This window comes from Equus przewalskii, chromosome 15 (genome assembly GCF_037783145.1).
Source record: "Equus przewalskii isolate Varuska chromosome 15, EquPr2, whole genome shotgun sequence".
NCBI classification, from domain to species: domain Eukaryota; kingdom Metazoa; phylum Chordata; class Mammalia; order Perissodactyla; family Equidae; genus Equus; species Equus przewalskii.
The window spans coordinates 84757595-84779914 of record NC_091845.1 but is presented as its reverse complement, the minus strand read 5'-3'; the positions used below and the strand labels follow the sequence as shown (position 1 = coordinate 84779914).

Genomic DNA, 22320 nt, shown 5'->3' with positions numbered 1-22320 from the left:
TATCAACTTTCAGTTAACAACAAAACTATTGAATGCATTTAAGAATTTTGCAGGTCATCATAAGGTTATACCACCAACTTATTATAAAGCTAGGTTCACTTGTTTCTGTTTTCCATTTTAACTTTTTTAATTTAAAACAACTACATGATCCAAAGTCAAAACTATATATACCAAAATTCATTCACAGACATGCCCCCTGCATCCTGCAACTCTCTCTCCCCCTACAGATAATCACTTTTATTAGTTTTTGGCTTACCCTTTCATTGTTTCTTTTTGGGAAAAATATATCTATATCTATCTAGCTATATATTATATATATATTTTAGTATTTCCTTCCTTTCTTATATCTGTCTCATTCTCTGATTTCATGACGATTATAGGCAGTGGTTTGGTGATCAGTCTGGAAGATTTCCTCATTCTCTAAGATAAAATTCTGAGCTAAAGGCTTGACCTCAATTACACTATGGTCTACACTTTCTCTTTTAAACCTTCTGAAGCTATTACAGTCGTCCCTCAGTATCTGCGGGAGATTGGTGCCAGGACCCCCCACTGGGGATATCAAAATCTGCCGATGCTCAAGTCTCTCATATAAAATGGCGTAGTATTTGCATATAACCTACGTACATCTTCCCATATGCTTTAAGTCATCCCTAGATTACTTATAATACCTAAAACAATGTAAATGCTATATAAATAGTTGTTACGCTGTATTGTTTAGGGAATAATGACAAGAAAAAAAGTCTGTACGTGTTCAATACAAACGCAACCATCGTAGGCCTTTCAAACCGTGGTTGGTCGAATCTAAGGATGTGGAACCTGCAGAAACGAAGGGCCAACTGCATGTATTTTCAAATCTAAAGATCATTTTTCTTGATAGAGAACATGCATTCTTTCCGTCTTCTGTTAATATTATACAATACACCCAAAGAAACTAGCTTATCTGTCTTTTTTCTTTCTTATTCAGAATAAAACCACAAAAACAATTTAGAATGTATTGTATAGTTCCCTATAACACCACCCAACAAAATAAACCATACCTTGGCAACACTGTGCTTTCTGTAAAATGTGGTGGTCCGTTCACCATGTACAGTCCTTCTGATCCTCGGACTAAAGAAATAAAATGGAAAGAACCACCATGGCTTTGTTAACAATACTCAGTTATCACAAATGTTTTAAAAAACAAGAAGCCTTCAGTCAAAATATTAATGAAATTATTAAACATTTCATAGAACTATAGAATGTTAGCATTAAATGGGCACATTTTTCTTACTTATTGCATGAAATCATGTAACTGCTGAGAAATAAATAGGTAATGCAAAGACTGAATGTTTGTCTCTCCAAAATCCTCAAGTCGAAACCCTAATCCTATTGTGATGGTATTTGGAGGTGGGGCCTTTGAGAAGTAACTAGATCCTGAGGGTGGAGGCCCCAGGAAGGGGATTAGTGTCCTTATAAGAAGAGTCCCAGAGAGCTCGCCAGCTCTCTCTCTGCCATGTAAGGATACAGTAAGTCGGCAGTCCACAACTGCAAGAGGGCCCTCCCCAGAACCTGACCGTGCTGGCACTCTAATCTCAGACTTGCAGCCTCTAGAACTGCAGGAAATAAATTTCTGCACTTTATAAGCTACCCAGTCTGCAGTACTTTGTTATAGCAGTCCTAACCGCCTAAGGCAGGTGAGATCCCTCTTATTTCTCTTCCTATAAATCATACTCATTTAGTCTCTAAGGAGACTACTCCAATCAATCCACTTTTATCTTTTACAGGAAATCTATGCATGTGCAACATTCATACTATGTTTCTTTATTCAAATGGAAAAAAGTCATCTTAGTACTAAGTTTTCACATTTTTTTCTAAGATCATTTTCAAAATGTATGGATGTTAGAAACAATTAGAAGCTGAGTCAAAGTTCAATCTTCTTTGTATTAGCTTACTCTCTCAAGTAACTTTTATAAATAAGAACTCCTAACTTTAACCGTCACCAGTGAAAAGCAGGTGTGCTGTGGCAGCGGGACATGAACTCAAAGGCAGCCTTCTGCTCGCGTCTGGCTGTGGAAGCCTGGATACATCACCACCTCTGACTCTGAGCCCTCAGTGTAAAAACGGAAATCTTAGAACACGGGGTGGCTGTGTGCTTCACAGAAGACAATAAAGGGAAATACAGCGCATACTCAAAGTTCTTAAAACATGTAAGGCATTACTAAGATATTTACAATTTCCCAAAGGAAGAGACCAAGTGGGATGAGAAAGAAACATTCATTTACTAAGCCCCCAATGAGAGTAATAGCCTAAAAAATTATGTGGGAACAAAGTTAAAGATTAAATAAGCAAAATCACCTATAGAACTAGATTATAGTTTTTTAAATGACTCAATTAGAAGCATCTAAAGCTGAACCAAATAAATTGATCACTCATTCAACAAATGCTTATTGGGCAAAAACCTACTTCCCAGATCCTATGTTGAGTACTGAAGATACAAGAGGAAGGAAAATCAGCCTTGTCCCTGATCTCATTAATAAATAATAAGTCAAATATATGGAATTCTAGAACTGTGTTTAGTGCTACAAAAGAAAGATATATGAGGCTAACAGAGTGAATAACAGGAAGCTTTAATCTAAAAATGGAAGGTTAGGGAAAGCATCCTTGAGTAAGGGATTAGTGTGCTGAGATGTGAAGGAGGAATAGCAGTTAACAAGCAAAGAGAGAAGCAGCAAGTGCGTAACTCCACGGCAAGAGAGACGACGGAGCATCAGCAGAATGGAAAGGCTGGGTGGCTGGAAGGATCTGGAGCTGGACAAGAAAGCAGGGCTCAGGCTCAGCAGGATCTTGTGGTGTAAGTTAGGCAATGTTGGTCTACAGCCTAAGAAACTTCAAAAGGGTTTTAGGCAGATTTTTAAAGCCAGATTTGCATTTTGAAAAGGTCAATCTGGGGGCCAGCCCCGTGGCTGAGTGGTTAAGTTCTCACACTCCGCTGCGGTGGCCCAGGGTTTTGCCAGTTCAAATCCTGGGTGCAGGCGGACATGGGACTGCTCATCAGGCCATGCTGAGGTGGCATCCCACATGCCACAACTAGAAGGACCCACAACTAAAAATACACAACTATGTACCAGGGAGCTTTGGGGAGAAAAAGGAAAAAAATAGAAATCTTAAAAAAAAAAAAAAAAAGAAAAGGTCAATCTGTTACAGAGTAGAGAATGAACTGAAAGGAGGTAAGAGTGGACGTGAAGAGACTATTCAACATGGCTCTGCAGTAGTCCCACAGGAGAGATTATGGAAACGTGGACTAGGCCGGGGCAGTGCAAATGGAAAGTGGAGAACGAATGTTCAAAATCTAGAAGATAAAACTGACAGGACTTGGTGAGGAGTTACCACTTTATCAGCTGGAATTCGTGCTAGCAGCAACAGTACAAGAGCTGAAGAGAAGAAAAAGTTCTACTGAGGTCCATGGCTACAATTCCATCTGCTTCCTTTTCTGCCAGCTAATCACAAATCTCCCACTCTTCTCATGGTTACTGGGAAAGCAACAAAGTTGGTAGATAGAGGCCACTCTTGGCTCCAACTCTGATGCCTATTTCCTTTCCCTTCTCAAGGCACAGTTCCCAGAACACTGATTTCCTACCTCAGAATTAACTAGCTCACTTTTCAGATATTGAAAATAGTATAATTCTCAGTCCTAAAGTAAATAATTTAAAGTTAGAATGAAGGAGCCAGCCCCGTGGCCTACTGGTTAAGTGTGATATGCTCCACTTTGGTGGACCAGGTTCACGGGTTCAGATCCCAGGCGCCGACCTATACCACTTATCAGCCACGCTCGGCAGCAACCCACATATAAAAAAAGTGGGCACCAGCCCCGTGGCTGAGTGGTTAAGTTCGCATGCTCCACTTTGGTGGCCCAGGGTTTCCACGGTTTGGATCCTGGGCGTGGACATGGCACTGCTCATCAGGCCACGCTGAGGTGGTGTCCCACATGCCACAACTAGAAGGACCCAGAACTAGAATATACAACTGTGTACTGGGGCGCTTTGAGGAGAAAGAAAAAAAAAAAAGACTGGCAACAGATGTTAGCTCAGGTGCCAATCTTTAAAAAACAAAAAAGTGGAGGAAGATTGGCACAGATGTTAGCTCAGAGCTAATCTTCCTCAAGCAAAAGAGGAAGACTGGCAACAGATGCTAGCGCACGGCTAATCGTCCTCAGCAAAAAACAAAAAACAAAAACAAAACATGTAAAGTTAGAATGAAACTAAAGAACCACTGATGAACAAGATAAAAATCTATGTCCTCATAGAGCTTCCTTTCTAGTGGAAGAATGGAAAATAAATACACAAGTGAATGATGAGTTTGTTAGACATCCACAAGTACACAACTGGATACGTCTCACCAGAAACAGAGCACTAGACAGCGCTGCTAAACTGCTGTGGGTAGTTTGCCCTTGAATATTCTGGAGCCAAGCAAGGTGTTCTGCATATATCAAAATCTAAACTCCTTACACCACAGCCTACAAGGCTCTATATGATCTGGCTCCTGCATAGCTCCATGTGCTAGGCACTAGGGATTTAAAGAAATGAATCCATCACTGCGCTCAACATAATGATTTCAAAGGAGCTCAGTCTTGCCACTTCTTGAATGAAACACCGAACATATCTATTCTAAAAATCTCTAATAACATTTAGAAATCATTTTGTGCTAAAAAATGTTTTCCTAGAAGATTTAAAAACTATGAAGTTTAATTCTTTTTTTTAAAGATTGGCACCTGAGCTAAAACCTGTTGCCAATCTTTTTTTTTCCTTTCTGCTTTTTCTCCCCAAATCCCCCCCGGTACACAGTTGTATATTTTAGTTGTGGGTCCTTCTAGTTGTGGCATGTGGGACGCCGCCTTAATGTGGCCTGATGAGCGGTGCCATGTCCACGTCCAGGATCCAAACCAGTGAAACCCTGGGCCGCCACAGCAGAGCGTGAGAACTTAACCACTCGGCCACGGGGCCGGTCCCTATAAAGTTTAAGTTTAATTCTTTAGCATCAAAATTGTCAATCACTTCTTGTCCTTTTGGCTAAGAGCAAGTGTACATCACAATTCTCTTACTACACAGACAAAGCAGTGCTGTCTCTCATCACATCAATCATCTGCTGCAATATCATGTATGATGCACTATGATTAGAAGAGACCATTCTTTTCTTAACACTGTAATCAAAGTTTTAACAAACATTTATTTGAGGGATTAATCAAAAATGAGTTTCCCAAACTAGGGAGTTTAGTTAGCAGATTACACTTTATTCCTAGATCACATGAAATTTTATCAGCCTAATGAGGTCCCTCCCACAAACTGCAGTGGCAATTTAACACACGAAGAGCTCTCTTTCAGAATTCACACACAGGCCTAGGAAAACAAAACAGCACATTGTTAGCCTAGTCCCATGAAGGTGCAGCTGTAATTAGAAAATGTGATGCAATCAAACCACACTCTTGCCGTTGCTGCCCCCAAGAACATATGCCTGAAGTGACTGGCAAAAAAGAAAAAGCAAAAACCTTCCCAGCTCAACTCAGCTTCCTGTGTTCTCATGACACTTGCAGCTAGTAACCCTGGTCCTCCACATTGATTGATTTTGCTGTCATCACCAACCACAATGTTTACTTGGGAAAATTTCAAAGAGTTTGTACATTATACTACAATGGAGCTGTACCTCAGAACCCATGAAGGGAGCCTTCTGGCCACAGCAGTGGGAACTCTCAGTGTACTCAGGGCAACTAGCACAGGGTCTTCCTTTTCTAAAATTTCTATTTCATACCTTTGAGGTGGAAGACTTCAAAGGAGTTGCTATAAACTGCACATGTACTTGCCCCCCAACTCCTATGTTGAAACTTAATCCCTAATGTGATGGTATTTGGAGGTGGGACCTTTGGCAGGTAATCAGGTCATAAGGCAGAGCCCTCATCAGTAAGATTAGTGCCCTTATGAAAGAGATCCCAGAGAGCTCCCTTGTCCCTTCCGCCACATGAGGACATGGCAGAGGACCACTGTCTGTGAACCAGGAAGTGGGTGCTCACCAGACACTCAATCTGCCAGTGCCTTGATCTTGAATTTCCCAATCTCCAGAACTGCGAGAAATAAATAAAAATGTTTATTAAGTCACTCAGTCTATGGTACTTTTGTTATAGGAGCCAGAACGGACTACGACAGGAATAGGGGGAAAAAATCTCCACTTAACCCATCCTCATTCATGCAGATTATTAATCCAAAATCTTAGAAGGCAACACTTCGCAGAAAAGTCAGGGTGAAAAGTGCCATGTCTCTCCTGCTCAAGTAGCATTCAATCTCATGTGGTTTTCAATTTCTGGTTTTAGTATGTTTCTGGAGAAGCAAAGTCTTGAGTCAAATTAACTGACTGCTTTTCAACAAGCACATGTTCACATTCTAAAAAAGAACTTTCAAAACAAAAATCCAAAGGTTGCACACTCTATGATTCTGTTTACATAGCACTCCTGAAAAGACAAAATTATCATGATGGAGGACAGATCAGTGGTTGCCAAAGGTTAGAGATGGAGGGAGGGTCTGACTATGAAAGGGGAGAATCTTCTGTGTGGTGAGGGAGCAGTTCTGTATTGGATGGAGCAATTCTATACCCCCTACTAGCAGTTCTGATAGTGGTGGTTACATGAATGTACACATGTGATAAAATTTCTTTAGTGCTATACACACATAGACAAACTGGTGAAATCCACATAAAGACTGCCGTTTAGTAAATACTACTGCACCATTGTCAATTTCCTGGTTCTGATCATGGGCTATGGGTATATAAGCTACGTATTATCACGGGGAAAGCTAGGCAAAGAGTACACGAGAACTCTCCTCACTGTTCTCACAACTTCTCAGTCTTAAATTCTATCAAAATAAAAGGCTTTTAAAAAGCCCATCGTTTTTGGTAATGCTTTGTTCACAATATGGCAAGAAATTAAAACAGTCAAAAGCTTTTCAACATTTCTCAAGAAGGGAGTTGTTTGGGAATACTGGACAAAAGTGTTAAATTAAAATAAAAAGTTGAATAGATCAAGATTTTTGCACTAAGTTAAAAACACATTCCATCGGACAAAAGTACACATCAAAGCTACTTTAAAGACTGATGACACTGTTCATCCCATTAAATCAGAAAATCTTCTTTGCAATATGCTTCTTTGCAATGATGCTTTACAATAGATGGGTCTATTTTTATCAACTGAAGTCATCATAAAAATCATATTAACTCATTATACTTTTGTCCATACAAATAAACCACTATTTAAAACATATTTTATTTCACACCTCCCTACACAGAAGCGTACTATGAGAAAGTGCTGCAAGGCATTTTGGAACCACTAAGATGCTCTACTGAATTTAATCAGTTTGAGCAACTTCTTATGAAAATTCGAATAAATGGACATATAAAGTTTATTAGAAGAAACACAAAATCAGGTTCATAACAGAAGATAAACTGTATCACAAGTTAATAAAAAGCAAAAATGTGGACTCAAAACAAACTCGTTTCAATAACTGCAACAATTTCTTCTACGTACAACTTTCTAATGAGGGATTCATTTTAATTAGAAGTGACTGAATGTGAACGAGTGAATAGAAAGAATGTGGAGATAGCTTAATGTGGTGTACTCAGACTTTATAAGAAGTGGTTATCTTTCATCAATTTATTCCTCCAGAAGGTGGGGATGACCAAGACCCTGCCCCCGCCATCAAGAAGTACAGCCTAGTGGGGGAGAAAAGCTGTAAACAACTAGGTAATTATCCTATGTGGTAAGCGAAAAAAAGCCAAGTATATATGAGGTACAAAAATAGCCTAGGGAGTGACTGGCTATCTGGGAAGCGAGAAAAGGCTTCACAAACCAATAATGTCTGAAATGAACTTTAAAAGATGTAAAGCAACTAGCCATCAAGAGGAATAGCTCCAGACTGAAGAAGCAGGTTGTTTAACGGCTCTATAAGCAGCTCAGTACTGATGGAACACAAACTAGAATGGGGTGGGAAGGAAATAAACGAACGCAGGAGCTGTTCAAGGACTACAACGGGTTCCACCTGCTAAGCTGAACAGGATGGAATTTACCCTGCAAGCAGTGAGGAGCCACTGTCATGATTTTTAAAAGGGAGAAAATTAATCGGACTTCAAAATGTTCTAATTTTTAAAATTAGAGTTCAAATAGGCATTTAGTATTTCAAAATTATGAATAACATACGAGCTACCTTATGAAGCTAGAGAAAAAATTCATTTAATTATGTAATTATGCCTTTTAAACAGTATCTGCCTGGCATATTATCTAACAAAATATACTCAGTATTTGATAAATGTTTGATGAATGAACTGTCGCAGCCGGATTGAATACGAGTGGGCATGATGCTTGATAACAAAGATCTTAAAATGTACAGTGGCAAAAGGTACAAAAGCTTGTTAAGGCTCAAGTCTCGGGAAATAAGCCCCGTCCTCGAAAGCAGACAACCTTTCTCATGCTGACTTCTTTTTCTTCTATATAAGTTATTGGTAACAACCAAAGCCTTCCATTCTTTTCCCTCCCTTACTTCCCTCTCCTTACTTGATACTCCTATATAAGACTCCCAGCCATCGCCCTAATTAAGCCTTCCCTGACACTGCTCGAGACGAAGTCTATTATCTTCTCCCACAGCCTCAGCTTCAAAACCTCAGGAATCCTCTACTGTTCTAATTCTAAAATGCTCATAACCATTTCACCATCAAACGTTGCTAGATTACCTTATAATGCCCACAGCTACCACCTCAGACCTCACTTTGATCACTTGAAACCTACACCTCCACAGCTCCACTCTCCCCATTAAGTCCTACACATTTCATTAAAGCAAGGAGTACAGAATTCGGCATTCCCTAAATTCAGGCGTATTTAACGTGTGGTCGGTCATTCTAGAGGACTAGGTCAGCAGCTTATTACAGAGCGAAAGGCCTGTCACCAGACAAGGGTTCGTGTAACCCCAAGACTGCAGGCCCAGGGGAACAAAGTCAGCCAGCACTTGCTGTTCGCACCCCGCCTCCTCCATTCTCGCAGAACGGGAAGCGGCCGGGAAGAATGATGGATGGGCAAAAGGGAGGGGGAACGGAGGAGCCAGAGGCGGGGGCCTCACTTCCGATGGCCACGCTACACCGAGAAACCCGAAGGCCCTAAGCCTCTGCCGCAGCGCGCAAGACAGGGCGCATCAGATTCCAAGGCTTCTCGGGTAGCCCCCACGGGCAGAGACACAAACAGAAACTGCTCTGAAGAAACAGTCCCCTGCCCGTTCACAACTTACCTGTCAGCAGCGGCGTGGACGGCGCCATCTTGTCCCGGAAAGAGAAACCCGTCCGCTCGGGTCAGAGTTCACGAGGGCCGAACCCGGCCCCTACACGTCTCCTCAGGCGCGGAGACGGCGGATTGGCGTTTCCGGGGCCACCAGCCTCGGGGCCAATCCACTTCCGGCTGCAGAGCGCCGCGGAGAAGGAGCCCGGCCGCGCACGCGCAACTCCAGGGCGACGCTCCACAGAGCGGGGGCGGGCGCTCTCCCTCCCCCCGGGCAGGCGGAGCCCGCCCTTCCGCGGGGCGGGGCCCGGCCGGTGCTGACGTTGGCAGCCGAACCCGAAGGAGCTCGCGGCGCCGGGCTGCATCGTCCGGTTGTTGCGTTCGTCGCCTTCCTCTTCCCTCCACGCTCCCGGCGGCGGCGCGGGACTCCGGCGGCCCGTCCTCTGCTCCCGCGCGCCGGCCTCGCTCGGCGGCCGGTCGGCGTCGTCGGTCGGTCGGCGGCCCGCGCCCCCCGCGCCCCCCGCGCCCAGGCCCACCGCCGCAGCCAGCGCCCGCCCGGGAGCTCCTGCCCGGCGGCGCGGCCCGGGAGCCGAGCGCAGCGCCGCAGCGGCCGCGCGGGCGGGCGGGCGAGGCGCCGCGAAGATGGTCGCCAAGCAGCGGATCCGGATGGCCAACGAGAAGCACAGCAAGAACATCACGCAGCGCGGCAACGTCGCCAAGACCTCGGTGAGCCGCGCGCCGCCGCAGCCCCGGGAGCGGGCCGGGGGCCGGGGGGCGGCGCGGGGGCCGGGCCGCGGGGCGCCCCGCGTGTGAACCCGCGGCCTTTCCTTTTGCAGAGAAATGCTCCCGAAGAGAAGGCGTCCGTGGGACCCTGGCTGCTGGCTCTCTTTATTTTCGTCGTTTGTGGTTCTGGTGAGTGTTCGGGGGGCTTCCCTGCGGGAGGGTGGTGGGGACGGGTTGGGATGACGTGGTGACCCATCAGTGGTGGATCCTCCCCGCGTGGTCCTCAACCCACCTGCCGGGAGCGCCACATGATTCGGTTCCCTCTGAACCAAATTGCTTGTCCCACATATGTGCTCCAGAAACTTCTCCCGGCTTGGTTTGTGCCCACGGGAGACCAGGAAAAGGAGGTCGGGTCCTTAGGAATGGTCGACTTGGGAGAAGTCCAGACCGACACAAAAATACCCCCGGGGGTGAGAGTCGAGAGTGTTTTGTAGCCCCATTATCAGTGCCTTTGCAGAACAGAAGCCTGTGAGTATCGTGTCCATATGGGTGTTCGGACTTATTAATACAACCCAGGATCTGATGTCTTTATGTCAAAGTTGGGTTTATTCTATAGAGTAAAGCTAGTACAAAGGATTGATCCACTCCAGAGGAAATGTACCTGCTTGGGAATTTAATGTATGAGACCAGTGTTTTGAGATTGATGAAAGAAACGTTTGACATATGGTAGGAAAAATTAGTTATCAGAGCAGCTTGCTGTTAGAGGAACAGACTCGTGTCTCGGCAGATGGATTACAAAATGTCTTTCCTCTCTCCGTTTGTTATTTTAACGTGCGAGTTGTCGATGTGGAAGTCCGTGTTTCTGTTTTCCACGTTCTGACATTCTCAGGTTACTGAGATTTCTCAAACTGTGCACTTGCCTGTCTCCTAAACTTACCAGTTGGAAGCTTTCCCTGATAAATGGCCAAGAGCCAAGCAATTTATGTAACCTAAAGATTATTGAGTTTCAGCTTTGTGAGAATGAGGAAACATGCATACATTGTAGGCCAGGCCTTGAAAGGACATTTAATATTTAGGGATAAACCAAAATAATTGTATGCTAGAAAAAGCTGTTTGCTTTGATGCTTTAAAAGTTCTTTCTAAAATGATTGCTTATTTGTCAACTCTCTTGGACAGTTAGACAAAATTCAGAGAAGCTGAGATTGAAGAAAAATAACTTCCGGACATTTAATTGTTTTATTAATGCAGGCCAGCCTGTTTTCACTTCTTATTACAATGAAGTTACGTAGCATTTGCCAGTAACTGTAAGGGTGCTCTTGGAGTCTTGAACTACCTTAATAAATATTTGTCAGTTGCAAGATCTGTTTTATTCAAAGCATGTTTTAATATTTGCTCTTTCTCTTTACAGCAATTTTCCAGATTATTCAAAGTATCAGGATGGGCATGTGAAGTGGCTGACCTTGAGATGTTTCCATTCTCCTGTGAATTTTAACTTGAACTCATTCCCAATGTTTGATACCCTGGTTAAAAACAATTCAGTAAAGCATCCTGCCTCAGAATGACTTTTCATACCATCCTTCGTGTGTCATTCCAAGGTTTCTTCACGAGTCATTCCAATTTTCTAGTCCATACCACAGTGCCTTGCAAAAGCACCACATGAATAAAGCAATAAAATTTGATTGTTAAGCTACAGTAGTGGACCCTACTTATTCAGTCAGTAAAGAGTAAGTTTTTTTTTAATGTGGCTATTGAAACAGTATACCGTATAGATAATTAGATTAAATCTGTGTAGACAGGGTCTAGATTTTGTTAATCCTGATGTGTAAATGCAATTAGCTTAATTTAAAATTCGGAATCTCATGGTTTTCATATAGCTAGGCACTTTATTACTGTTTCTTGAATTGAAAGCACACTCCCATACAGGGTCTTCTAACTGTCCTGTAATAAAGTGCTGATAAACGGAACAACTAGGCAGTCTAGTTTTCCCACAATCTTTAGCACCTAAAAAATTTTAAAAGCTTGTAAATGCCTAATATAAAGGCAGATGCTAACAACCACAATGTCTGTGTTAACAATATTATTTCTATGACACGACCTTGGATTTTGCATGAGGGAACATGCTAACCTAAGTTGCCGTAAGAAAACGTGGGTTAGCGTTTTGCAACTTCTTCAGTCACTTCAGTCTCACTGCAAGCTGCCGTGGTGGGGGAGAGTCAGAGAAGGTTTGCTTGTGTCACCATCGATGGCACCGGAATTACTTTAATGTATCAAAGCGGGGTCTACTATGCTAGACAACGTTTTAAGGGAAAATACTACTAAAAATGGATGCCTCGTCAGGACATACTGTTGAGTCCAGTGTGCCGTAAGATGTTAGCATGTTAACAGCACTTTCAATACCAAAAAGGGCACATCAACTAAAAAGTTAGACTTAGTTTGGGAATGCTTTTTCTAGATTTATGATTAGAATTCTGTTAGGGTATTAGGTAGACTAAAGTGTCATCTGCAATTAAATGGATTTACTGACAAGGATCAGTCTTTAGTCTTCCCTTTGTTTGACTTTATAGGTTATGATTGATCAAACTTTCTTTTTACTAACGGTAAGGGTGAGTGATAAGGCAGGTTTTGGGTTTCTTGGTACTATTGAAAATTGCAAGCATTGGCTATTTAAATACTTACCCATAACTTGATGAAAAAAGCCTGAGAAGTGTCTATGTATTAATGAATCGGAAAGAAAGCTGCTCGTTTGCTTTAATTGCCTCAGGATATCTCTTTTAAAATAAGCTGTTTTAAGAGGACCTGAAGGGAAATGTGCTACCTAGTCTACACACGGTGTGAGTCTCAGAGAGCGCCTCTGATCCCCCGAGTGTGGGGGGAGCGAGGGAGAGGAGTTGGTAAGGATGTGTAGGAACTTGAGTACTCTGGAATAGAAAAGGAATCGGCCAACCTTGCGCCAGCAGGTTTTCATCTACATTGTTACCTGCCTTTCTCACCCAGGAAATCAACCCCTGTACTTGTTTCCCTCTTTGAAACAAGTGTCCTGGTTAACATTCTGTTTCATTGTAACTTTAAAAATGAAAGTTACTCTAAATTCATAGCAGGTGCCTTATTCTTTGCTTTGAGTCAGACCATTCCATAGCAGAATTTCCCTTGGTGTACTATAATTGGCTTTAAGATGTTGGTTTTTTTGTTTTTGTCTTAATGCACAGTGTATTAATTTGACTGTTAAATTGCTATAGCTAGCAATCGTTCTACATATGTGAAGTTGCATTCCCTTTGTATTTCATGTGTACTTTACCGATTGAGTACATTTTATACTAAGGATGGATTATGCATGTTTGGAACAATGAAAGCTATGTCTTATTTGATTTATCCTTTAAAAATAAAGTTCCCTGAATATTTGATGGCTTCTAAAAGGAAGTGATTTTACAGAGTTCTTATCTGAGTGTACTTTTTATAGTTAATAGACAATGATTTTACAGAATGAGTAGTAGTACGTTGTATTTGAGTTAAAAGAAATAGTTCCCAGAGGCACAGATTTAAGGTTAAAACTGGGAATAGGTAGCAAGAAAAATACATAAAAAGCACAATGAATTAAATACTTCCCCATCCAAGATTTACGCTCAAGGCATTGAGTCTGCTTTAAGGGAAAAGCACAGTTCTTTTGATCTCTGTTTCCCAACTGAATTTTATATGTCATCAAATGTTGATCACAGTATGAGAATAAATACTTTATTGGGGTTGTCTACATTGTCCAATTACTTTTTGTAATTTAGCTATAACATTTCAAGAAGCTGTCAGTGATTTCATAGTATCTGTTGGGTTGTATATAGTGTTGCTCAAAATAGAGTGGGCTTCCAAAGAAAGTAAAGATTTTCGTTGTAATGGAGTGCATTGTAATGGGCTTGGACTTAGGACGCTGAAGAACTGTGGGTTCAGCTGAGGCCCTGGCTCTTCTCCCTGAGGTTCCTGGAGGTTTACTGGCACCGAGGATTACCGTGCAGCTCCCAGTTATGTTCTTGGGAGCCACGCCAACAAAATGGCATTGTGCTTTAGCATCTGTAAAATTTAGAACATCATCAAATTTTCCACTTAGAAATTGATCTGAAGTTTGATTTGTCCTTACCTACCTTTTTAGTTGTTTTTTTTATTGTTTTAGACGTAAACCACAACTTTAAGAGGTAGGAGTTGGGTTCAGCTGCAAATCGTCCGTCAGCCCTCAGAGAACCCTTTCCTGTGTGAACTTAGCCCGCTCTCCCTGCTAGTACTGCTTTCTCGTCAGTTGAACCAGGACAAAAATATCCTAATTTGGAAAGAGTACTAACGAGCAATCAAAGGCTGGAAATTAAGCTGAAGGGAAAAATTCAACTGTCTGGACTTAAATAATTCAAAGTAAATTCATGTAGATCACAGAATCATAAAGATAGAAAGGACATGGGAAATTTAGTCCAAGTGCCTCAGTTTGCAGATAAATAAAAAATTCATTTATTCAATGAATATTGAGTAACGTATGGGCCAAATGTGGAGTTAGAGCTGTGAATACAGAATCCCAGCACTTAAGTGGGGGAAAGACAATAAAATGAAGCGACCAGAATTGTGATAAGTATTTCCAAGGAAAAGTAAAACCAGGTCAACGGTGTCTGTCCTTGGGGAGCTAGTGCAGGCAGAGTAGAAACAGAGCAAGTTTCCTTGACCCACGGTGCCCTCGGGGAGCCAAAGGAATGATTGCAAAACTTCCACACGAACACTTCTGTTTTCATGAGCTCTTCGCTTCTGCTTTTAGAAGAGCTCTTAAATTTTTTTTTCATGTTGCCAATTCAAAGAAGAAAAAAAGAACTTGTCCTTTTATGGATGCAATTTCTTTTGAAGATGAATAAGTGACAAGTTTACTCTTGGCATTTCCTGTACAGCCCCAAAATATGAAGATTGAATCAATAATGTTATCCACTGTAACATATTCGAGTACATTTTTAAAAAGTATTTTGCCATAATTTATTGTATTTTGTTTTAAAATTTTTCATCTGTGATGTTGAAAAATAATTCTCATTTGATAGTCCAGTAGTCAAAAACATGCAGTCATGTGCCCTTCATAGATAGATTTTATATCTAAGTTTCAGTGAATAAACCCTGTGTGGCTTCTTTTCCAGCGTGCAAAGTTCTACTTTGGGATGCAGATGGAATTAAAACAAATCCGCAAGTTTAAATAATTAAAACTATGATTTTCAATATCATTCTTTTCTCACTGCTGTGGAGAAAGTCTCTGAAACAGTGGAATGAGAATAATTGATTTTAGAGCTGCAAGGAACTTGAGCAATGATCTGATTGACCTTTACTTTACTCCTGAGGAAATCATGGCCTAGAAGAGTTCTTTGCCATCACCGATGAACCAGTAGCGGGGCAAGGATTAGAAAACTGGTCTTGTGATCATAACCAAACGGGCTCTTTAATATACTGAGTGCTAAGGAATTAAGATTCTTTAGGACTGTCTCATTTCATTTTAGGAGGTGGTTTATTAATCTCATGAACCGCTGTGAGTGTTCCGTGAAGGTAAAATCTGAAGGTTTAATCAACTTCAGTGGCTTCCCACTGCTGTTGGGATGAAATCACTCTTTAGCTTTGATTTTCGTGGCGCTTCACGACATGGCCCAACCTACCTTCCCACCCTTGTCCCCCACGGCTCCCCTCCATAGCCCTGTTCCAGCCCCAAGAGTCTACTTTCCCTTTTCAGATACCTCGTGCTTTCCTTGAGTGTTTTTGCTCATTTTCCCGACATTACAAAACTGTCTATCCTTCAAAGTGTAGCCTAAATTTCGCCTCCTCTGGGAAGGTTTCCCTCGCCATATGAGTCAGAAACACTCTCTTTGGGATTGATGACTCTGGACTAGTGAGCATTGATTATGTTACTGCACACAATTGCGGTTCTCTGCCTGATGTGCGTAAGAAGCCAATTAACTATGACATCAGCCTTTGGGGAAAGAAGTCAGCTTTATTCTGTCAGATTCATCTGCAGGGAGACAAGGGGGTGTGTGCCCTCAGATCTATCTCCCCGATTCAGGATTTGGGGCAAAATTTAAGAGTTTAGGGAGAACCGACTGGCACGCAGAAACACTGGCGGGACAGGTTTTGATTGGTGGGCTTCTAAACGTTTATGACAGAGTTCTAAACATTTACAATGAGGCCCTAAGCATTTCTGATGAAGTGGGGAAGGAATTTTAACACCGGGTCTTCCTGAACGAGGGACCCCCTGCTTCTGATAAGAGTCCGACTTTCAAGTTCCACTTGTGTCCTGGTCCTTTGGCTCCATGGGGAGGCGGATCTTTGGCTCCGCAGTCATTTCGGGGCAAGACATTTTTGCACATGTTCTGGCTGTGTGACTTTGCAAATTTTCTGACTGACAACCCTTAATCACTCTGTTGGTAAGATGGGGTCAGTTGAACTGGTCCCGGAGGGCCTGTTACCATTATGTTATCATATTTATTAGTTTTCTCTCTCAGTTTCTCAGCTAGAGTATGGAATCCTTAAGAACAAATGCCATCTTTCCTTCTTTTTCATTCTTTTTTCATCTGCTCTTACCACCCCCAAGGCTAGTATGAAACTTTGTACACACAGGTGAGCTCAACATTTCAGTTGAGTGATAAAGTGAAAGAGAGCAACAAATGCCCCATCGTATCAGAATAATCTTTAAAGTAAGAATGTGTCTTGTCAAATCATCCACCCGTGATGTAACCGTCATCCCAACCACTTCCAATCCTGGCAACTCTGGCGAGGGGCTGGCTCAGCACCAGAATTCAGTCCACAACTCTCCCAGGATAGGCTTGATGTCAGTAAATACATCAACGGTGATATTTGTCCTTCAGTCATATTTGAGAACCGTTCATAATAAGTGTCATTAAGGAAACCAAAAGTGCTTTATAAAGAAAGCTGACACCTCGCCACACCAGTCTGTCCAGTTACGAGGAAGGAGTCCAGCAACCACACTTGCTGTTTAGAACAAGTGCTGGGGGCTGTCAGCTGCCCTGTCCCCAGCCCCATCCTAGGGCACAGGAAGGGGCAAGGGTGCCGCACGGGTGCACCCCTCTCCACACCGGCCAGTGAACCCAGAATGGCTCTGTGCCCCCCAAACCAGATCCAGTCCCCAGAAGGGACAGCTCATTCTCTTCACAAAGGAATTCCCTACGACAAGGCCACAAGAGATTGACTACCATTTAGGATGTGACCAGATCTCATACGTCGGGTGAAGGAGACTCCCAGGGCCCACAGCGCGCAGAGCTTGGGGAGGGCGCTTAGCTCCAGGCCGAGGAGCTCTATGGGCTGGGGCAGGGGTGGGGGAGCCACCAGGGCGCTGCCCATTTATTTCTGTTTGATGCGTGGGGCACCAATTAGTGAATAACTGTAAGATTCTAGGGCACAAATGCATCCGGGATTGAGACAGATTATAACTTCGGACAAAACCCAACTCATAAAGGTGAGTAAATCCTGGGAGTGTCCAAGCGTGTTTCTGCCTATCTCCAGCCTCCGTGACTCGTGTGCCACGCACCGGTTAATTACAGATGGGTCACACGGAGAAGGACGGTGCCACCCGAAGAGCATGACACCATCCCGAAATCTTGAAGTCATTTCTGCTTGATTGAGAACCGCATCAGGTGAGATCCCTTTCTTTTGCCAAACATTGCTTTACAGTCCATCTGCACCGCCAGGCACACACAGGGAGAGCAGACCAGCAGAGTTAGTACCCAGCCTGTGCCAGCCGTCCGGTCTCCCGCTGCTCAGAGTGGCCAGGGGACCAGCATAACCTGGAAGCCTGTCAAGTAGGCAGAATCTCGAGCCCCGCTGGTGGCCCGCTGAACCAGAATTTGCATTTTCACAGGATCCCCAGGTGCTGTGTCGGCAGATTAAACTTTGACGCTTGTTGAGGCGGCCTCTGAGTTCTGGTTTCCTGGCCTTAGACAACCCTCCCCCACCCCCCACCCCCTGCCCACCCTCCTTGGGCTTCATTCTCTTCACCTAAGAAAAAGGAAACACCCTACTGTCTCACGCAACTGTTATGAAACCTAATGATGGTAAAAGCACTTTGAAAAGTTAAAAATGTTCTATGCAAATAAGATTCCACTAACTTTGTGAACTGCAAAACCCAAGAGATCTCTGATAGGGTGAGGGGCTTTCCTCACTGACAACAAAAAGGAAGGGTGCCTCCACATTTGACTTGACAGGAAGTCACTGACTTTCTTAGGATCGCTTGCTCTTTATGCATCTGGGACCATAATTTTACCTTTCCAAAGTTTTGCCTTCTGAATGGCTTCTCAAAACTTACAGGACCGTGAATCATACTCAGCTAATTAGCCCCCACCATGAAATACTTTGCACGTCCCAGGTTCTCATGGAGGAGCTGTTGCATTTGGAAAAGTGAAGAGAAACCAGGGATTAGATTGGTTTCAAAGACTTCTTCTCCACGTGGGTTACCCCTGCTTCAGAGGCTCTTGTGACGCCCTCCTATTACTTCACATCCAGATGGCCATCACTGGGGAGGTGCGGCAACGTCACCTGCAGGTAAGGCCACCTCAGTCATAACAAGGGCACTTGGCAAATATACAGGCTCGTAGAACTTGCCATTGAAAAGGCTTGAATTCCCATGAAAAGAAAGCAGAAAATCATTTAGACAAAATATATGGAATTTGATTTGATACTTTCACTCATTTTAAAAATAATCTTAGATTCACAGAAAAGTTGTAGAAAAGATAGTACAGAAAGTTTCTTCATATGCTTCACTCAGTTTCTGCTAATGTAAATATCTTATATAGCCATGGTCCACTTGTCAAGACCAAGAAGTTAATGCGGGAGCAATGCTATTAACTAAATTAGGACTCTGATTTCACCAGTTTTTCCTCTAATGTCCTTTTTCTGTCTTAGGATCCAGTCCAAGCTAGCACATTGCCATTTACCTTTCACTTTTTTTTTTTAATTGAGCAAATTGTGCCTAATATAGAATATTGTGCTTCGGATTTTTAAATATTTTAATTATAAAAAATTTCAGATGTACAGAAAATATTACATGATGTCTACATGCCATCGTCAACATGCCACAGTTGTTAACATTTTGCCATATTTGCTTTAAAGCTCTTTTTTTAAAATATAAACAGGAGGCGGGCTCAGTGGCCGAGTGGTTAAGTTCGCGCGCTCTGCTGCGGCGGCCCAGGGTTCGGATCCTGGGCACGGACATGGCACCACTCGTCAGGCCATGTTGAGGCGGCGTCCCACATCCCACAACCAAAAGGACCTGCAACTAAGATGTACAACTATGTACAGGGGGGTTTGAGGAGAAAAAAAGAAGATTGGCAACAGTTGTTAGCTCAGGTGCCAATCTTTAAAAAAAAAAAATATATATATAAATAAAATGTTAAAGATATGAAGAAAACACTCCTTTGCCTTCTGAAGTGAGTGTAGGCCATTCATATATATTTTTGTACGTTTACTACACATATACAAAGTCATAAACCATACATATTCTTGTTTTGTGGACTTCTAAGAATTACGTAGGTAGTATCAAGCATACATTTCATATGCAATTTTACCTTCACTCAACACTGTTTTGAGGTTTCTCCAGTGGATCCAATTCATTCATTCATTTCAATTGCCACAAAGAGTATACCCTTTATGAATAAGCCACGTTTACTCATCTAGACTCCTTCTGAGAGATGTTGAGGCTGTTTCTACTTGTTCTTTGTCAAAATCTGGGCTGTAATGAATGTTGACATTTATACATTGTTTCTTGGTGTAGATGTATATAGAGTTTCTCTAGGCTAGCTGTGGAATTTCTGGGCATGAGGTTTGTGCATCTTCAAATGTATTGGGTATGGTGAAATCACTATCCAAAAAAGGTTCCAAAAAATTAAATTTCCACCAGCAATGCGTAAGAGTTCCTATTTCCTCAAGAGCTCACTTAAGTTTCATTTTATCAGACATTAACTTTTACCCTTCAAATAGGAAGGTAAGTCTCCGTGTTGTTTTAATACACATTTCTCTGATTACTGGCAAGGTTGAGCAACTTTTTCCTGTGCTGGGTTTGTATCTGTTCTTTGTCACTTTGTATCCATGTGACCTTGGGCAATCTATGTAAATCTCAGTTTTCTCAACTTAAGGAGCTCATAGAAAAGGGACTGGCACACAGAGATGCCCAGATTGCCCTGAGGCATTCCCGTCCCCAGACTTGGAGTCAGTGTCAGCCATTTGCTCAGAGTGCTGTGGTTCTCTTCACCAGGATGTGGTCTGCAGAGGTCCCAGCCTGAAGTCGGTGGGAGTCCACGGCCATACCACCATGAACATGCCCCAGCTCATCTGAGCAATATGGCAGCTCGTGGCAACTGGGTTCTCGTTGCTTCTAAGACTTATAGTGACCAAACCTAGAAAATATGTATTTTTAAGAGAAAATACATCAGGAATTTATATTGCTATTTCCAATTCAAATGTAAGATTACAGGTTTTCGTTTAGTTCTTTTATTTTATATTTGTATCCTTTTTCTTCTTAGATTAAAAGTTTTAGTTCCTAACAACATTGATACAATTTTTAGTTGCTTTGTCCTACTAAACATACAATAGTTTCAAAATACAATAACAATTTTATTATTAACAATATGATTACTGAAAACAGTTTTTAAAAAATACTTCTGTGCAGTTCTTTTTGCCCTTAGGCAATATTTCATGAGGGATATAGAGTCAATTACTGGCTGTTAAGTCACCTGAAATTTCTCTCTGTGGTCATGCCACTAATTTGATGCACAGTCAGGTTCATTTGTTCTATATGATTTTGGTTTTCAGGATTTGCTTTAAAAAATTTTTTTTAACAGCTTTATTGAGGTCTAACTCACATGCCATACAATTCACTCATTTAAAGTATACGTTTAAATGGTTTCTAGTATATTCAGAGTTATGCAACCATCACCACAATCACAACATTTGTATCACCTCAAAAAGAAACCTAGTACCCTTTGGCTATCACCTCTCAACCCCCCACCTCCCCAACTCCATGGCCTAAAGCAACCACTAATTTGCTTTCTGTCTCTATTTATTTGCCTATTACGGACATTTCATATAAATGAATTCGTTTAACATGTGGTATTTTGTGACTGGCTTCATCCATGTCGTAGCATGTGTCAGTACTTCACACTTTTTTACGGCTGAACAATATTCCGCTATATGCATATACCACATTTTGTGGATCCACTCATTGGTTGATGGAGAGAGTTGCGTTGTTTCTACCTTTGACTATTATGAGTAATGCTGCTATGAACATTTGTGTACAAGTTTTTGTGTGCACATATGTTTCCATTTCTCTTGGATATGTCCCTAGGAGTAGAATTGCTTGGTTCAAACGGTAACTCTATGTTTAAGTTTTTTGAGCCCTGCCAGATTGTTTTCCAAAGCAGCTGCCCCACTTTACATTCCCACCTGCGGTGTCTAAGGGTTCCAATTTCTCGACATCCTTATCAACATTTGTGATTATTATCTTTTTGATTCTAGCCATCCTAGTGGGTATGAAGCAATATCTTATTGTGGTTTTAATTTGCATTTCCCTGACGGCTAATGATTTTCACGTGCTTATTGGCCATGTGTATATCTTCTTAGATGAGATATCTATGCAGATCCTTTGCTGACTTTTATTTTATTTTATTTTGGTAAGAACACAATATAAGACCTCTTTTGCCTATTTTAAAATTTGGATTATTTCCAGGGGCTGGCCCCATGGTCTAGTGGTTAAGTTCGGCACACTCTGCTTCTGTGGCCTGGGTTCAGTTCCTGGGCGTGGACCTACACCACTTGTCAGTGACCATGCTGTGGCAGTGATTGACGTACAAAATAGAAGAAGATTCGCACAGATGTTAGCTCAGGGCGAATCTTCCTCAGGAAAAAAAAATTGAGGTTTTTCTTATTATTGAGTCGTAAGAGCTCTTTATATAATTCTAGATACAAGTCCTTTATCAGATATATGATTTGAAAATATTGTTTCCCAGTCTACAGGTTGTCTTTTTAACTTACTTGATAGTATCTTTTGAAGCACAGAAGATTTTTTTTAAAGATTTTATTTTTCCTTTTTCTCCCCAAAGCCCCCAGTTACATAGTTATGTATTTTTAGTTGTGGGTCCTTCTAGTTGTGGCATGTGGGATGCCACCTCAGCATGGCTTGATGAGCGGTGCCATGTCTGCAGCCAGGATCTGAACCAGCGAAACCCTGGGCCGTGGAAGTGGAGCGCGTGAACTTAACCCCTCGGCCACGGGGCCGGCCCCCTGAAGCACAAAAGTTTTAAATTTAAATGAAGTCCAATTCATCT

At 42.2% G+C, this 22320-nt stretch overlaps 2 protein-coding genes across 5 annotated transcripts in view; one reads left to right on the top strand and one right to left on the bottom strand.

Annotated features, from left to right (window-relative positions):
- EIF2A (eukaryotic translation initiation factor 2A) overlaps window positions 1–9564 on the bottom strand; it is a 35636-nt gene extending 26072 nt beyond the window's left edge. Inside the window, exons 1-3 of one of the 4 annotated variants that reach the window (XM_070576333.1) lie at window positions 9291–9344; window positions 6041–6091; window positions 1038–1107 (exon numbers count right to left, since the gene is read on the bottom strand). In XM_070576333.1, the coding sequence (XP_070432434.1) occupies window positions 1038–1084 (47 nt within the window). In that variant the 5' untranslated portion in view covers window positions 1085–1107; window positions 6041–6091; window positions 9291–9344. Of the gene's footprint in view, window positions 1–1037; window positions 1108–6040; window positions 6092–6201; window positions 6424–9290 lie in introns of those variants that run through there. The other 3 variants (XM_070576334.1, XM_008520925.2, XM_070576335.1) reach the window with 3 other exon arrangements.
- Window positions 9565–9599: 35 nt separating this feature from the next.
- Window positions 9600–13399, top strand: SERP1 (stress associated endoplasmic reticulum protein 1). Its single transcript, XM_070576336.1, has 3 exons — window positions 9600–10003; window positions 10114–10189; window positions 11409–13399. Exons 1-3 carry the CDS (start codon window positions 9920–9922, stop codon window positions 11447–11449), a joined length of 201 nt encoding a protein of 66 aa, XP_070432437.1. The 5' UTR covers window positions 9600–9919; the 3' UTR covers window positions 11450–13399.
- The last annotated feature ends 8921 nt before the right edge of the window (window positions 13400–22320 follow it).

What these genes read in the sequence shown, in the direction of transcription:
- SERP1 (XM_070576336.1), top strand. Translation starts at nt 9,920, where the DNA reads ATGGTCGCCAAGCAGCGGATCCGGATGGCCAACGAGAAGCACAGCAAG. An exon ending in GCAACGTCGCCAAGACCTCG is followed by an intron (nt 10,004 to 10,113) that starts GTGAGCCGCGCG and finishes TTCCTTTTGCAG; the next exon opens with AGAAATGCTCCCGAAGAGAA. An exon ending in TTTCGTCGTTTGTGGTTCTG is followed by an intron (nt 10,190 to 11,408) that starts GTGAGTGTTCGG and finishes TTCTCTTTACAG; the next exon opens with CAATTTTCCAGATTATTCAA.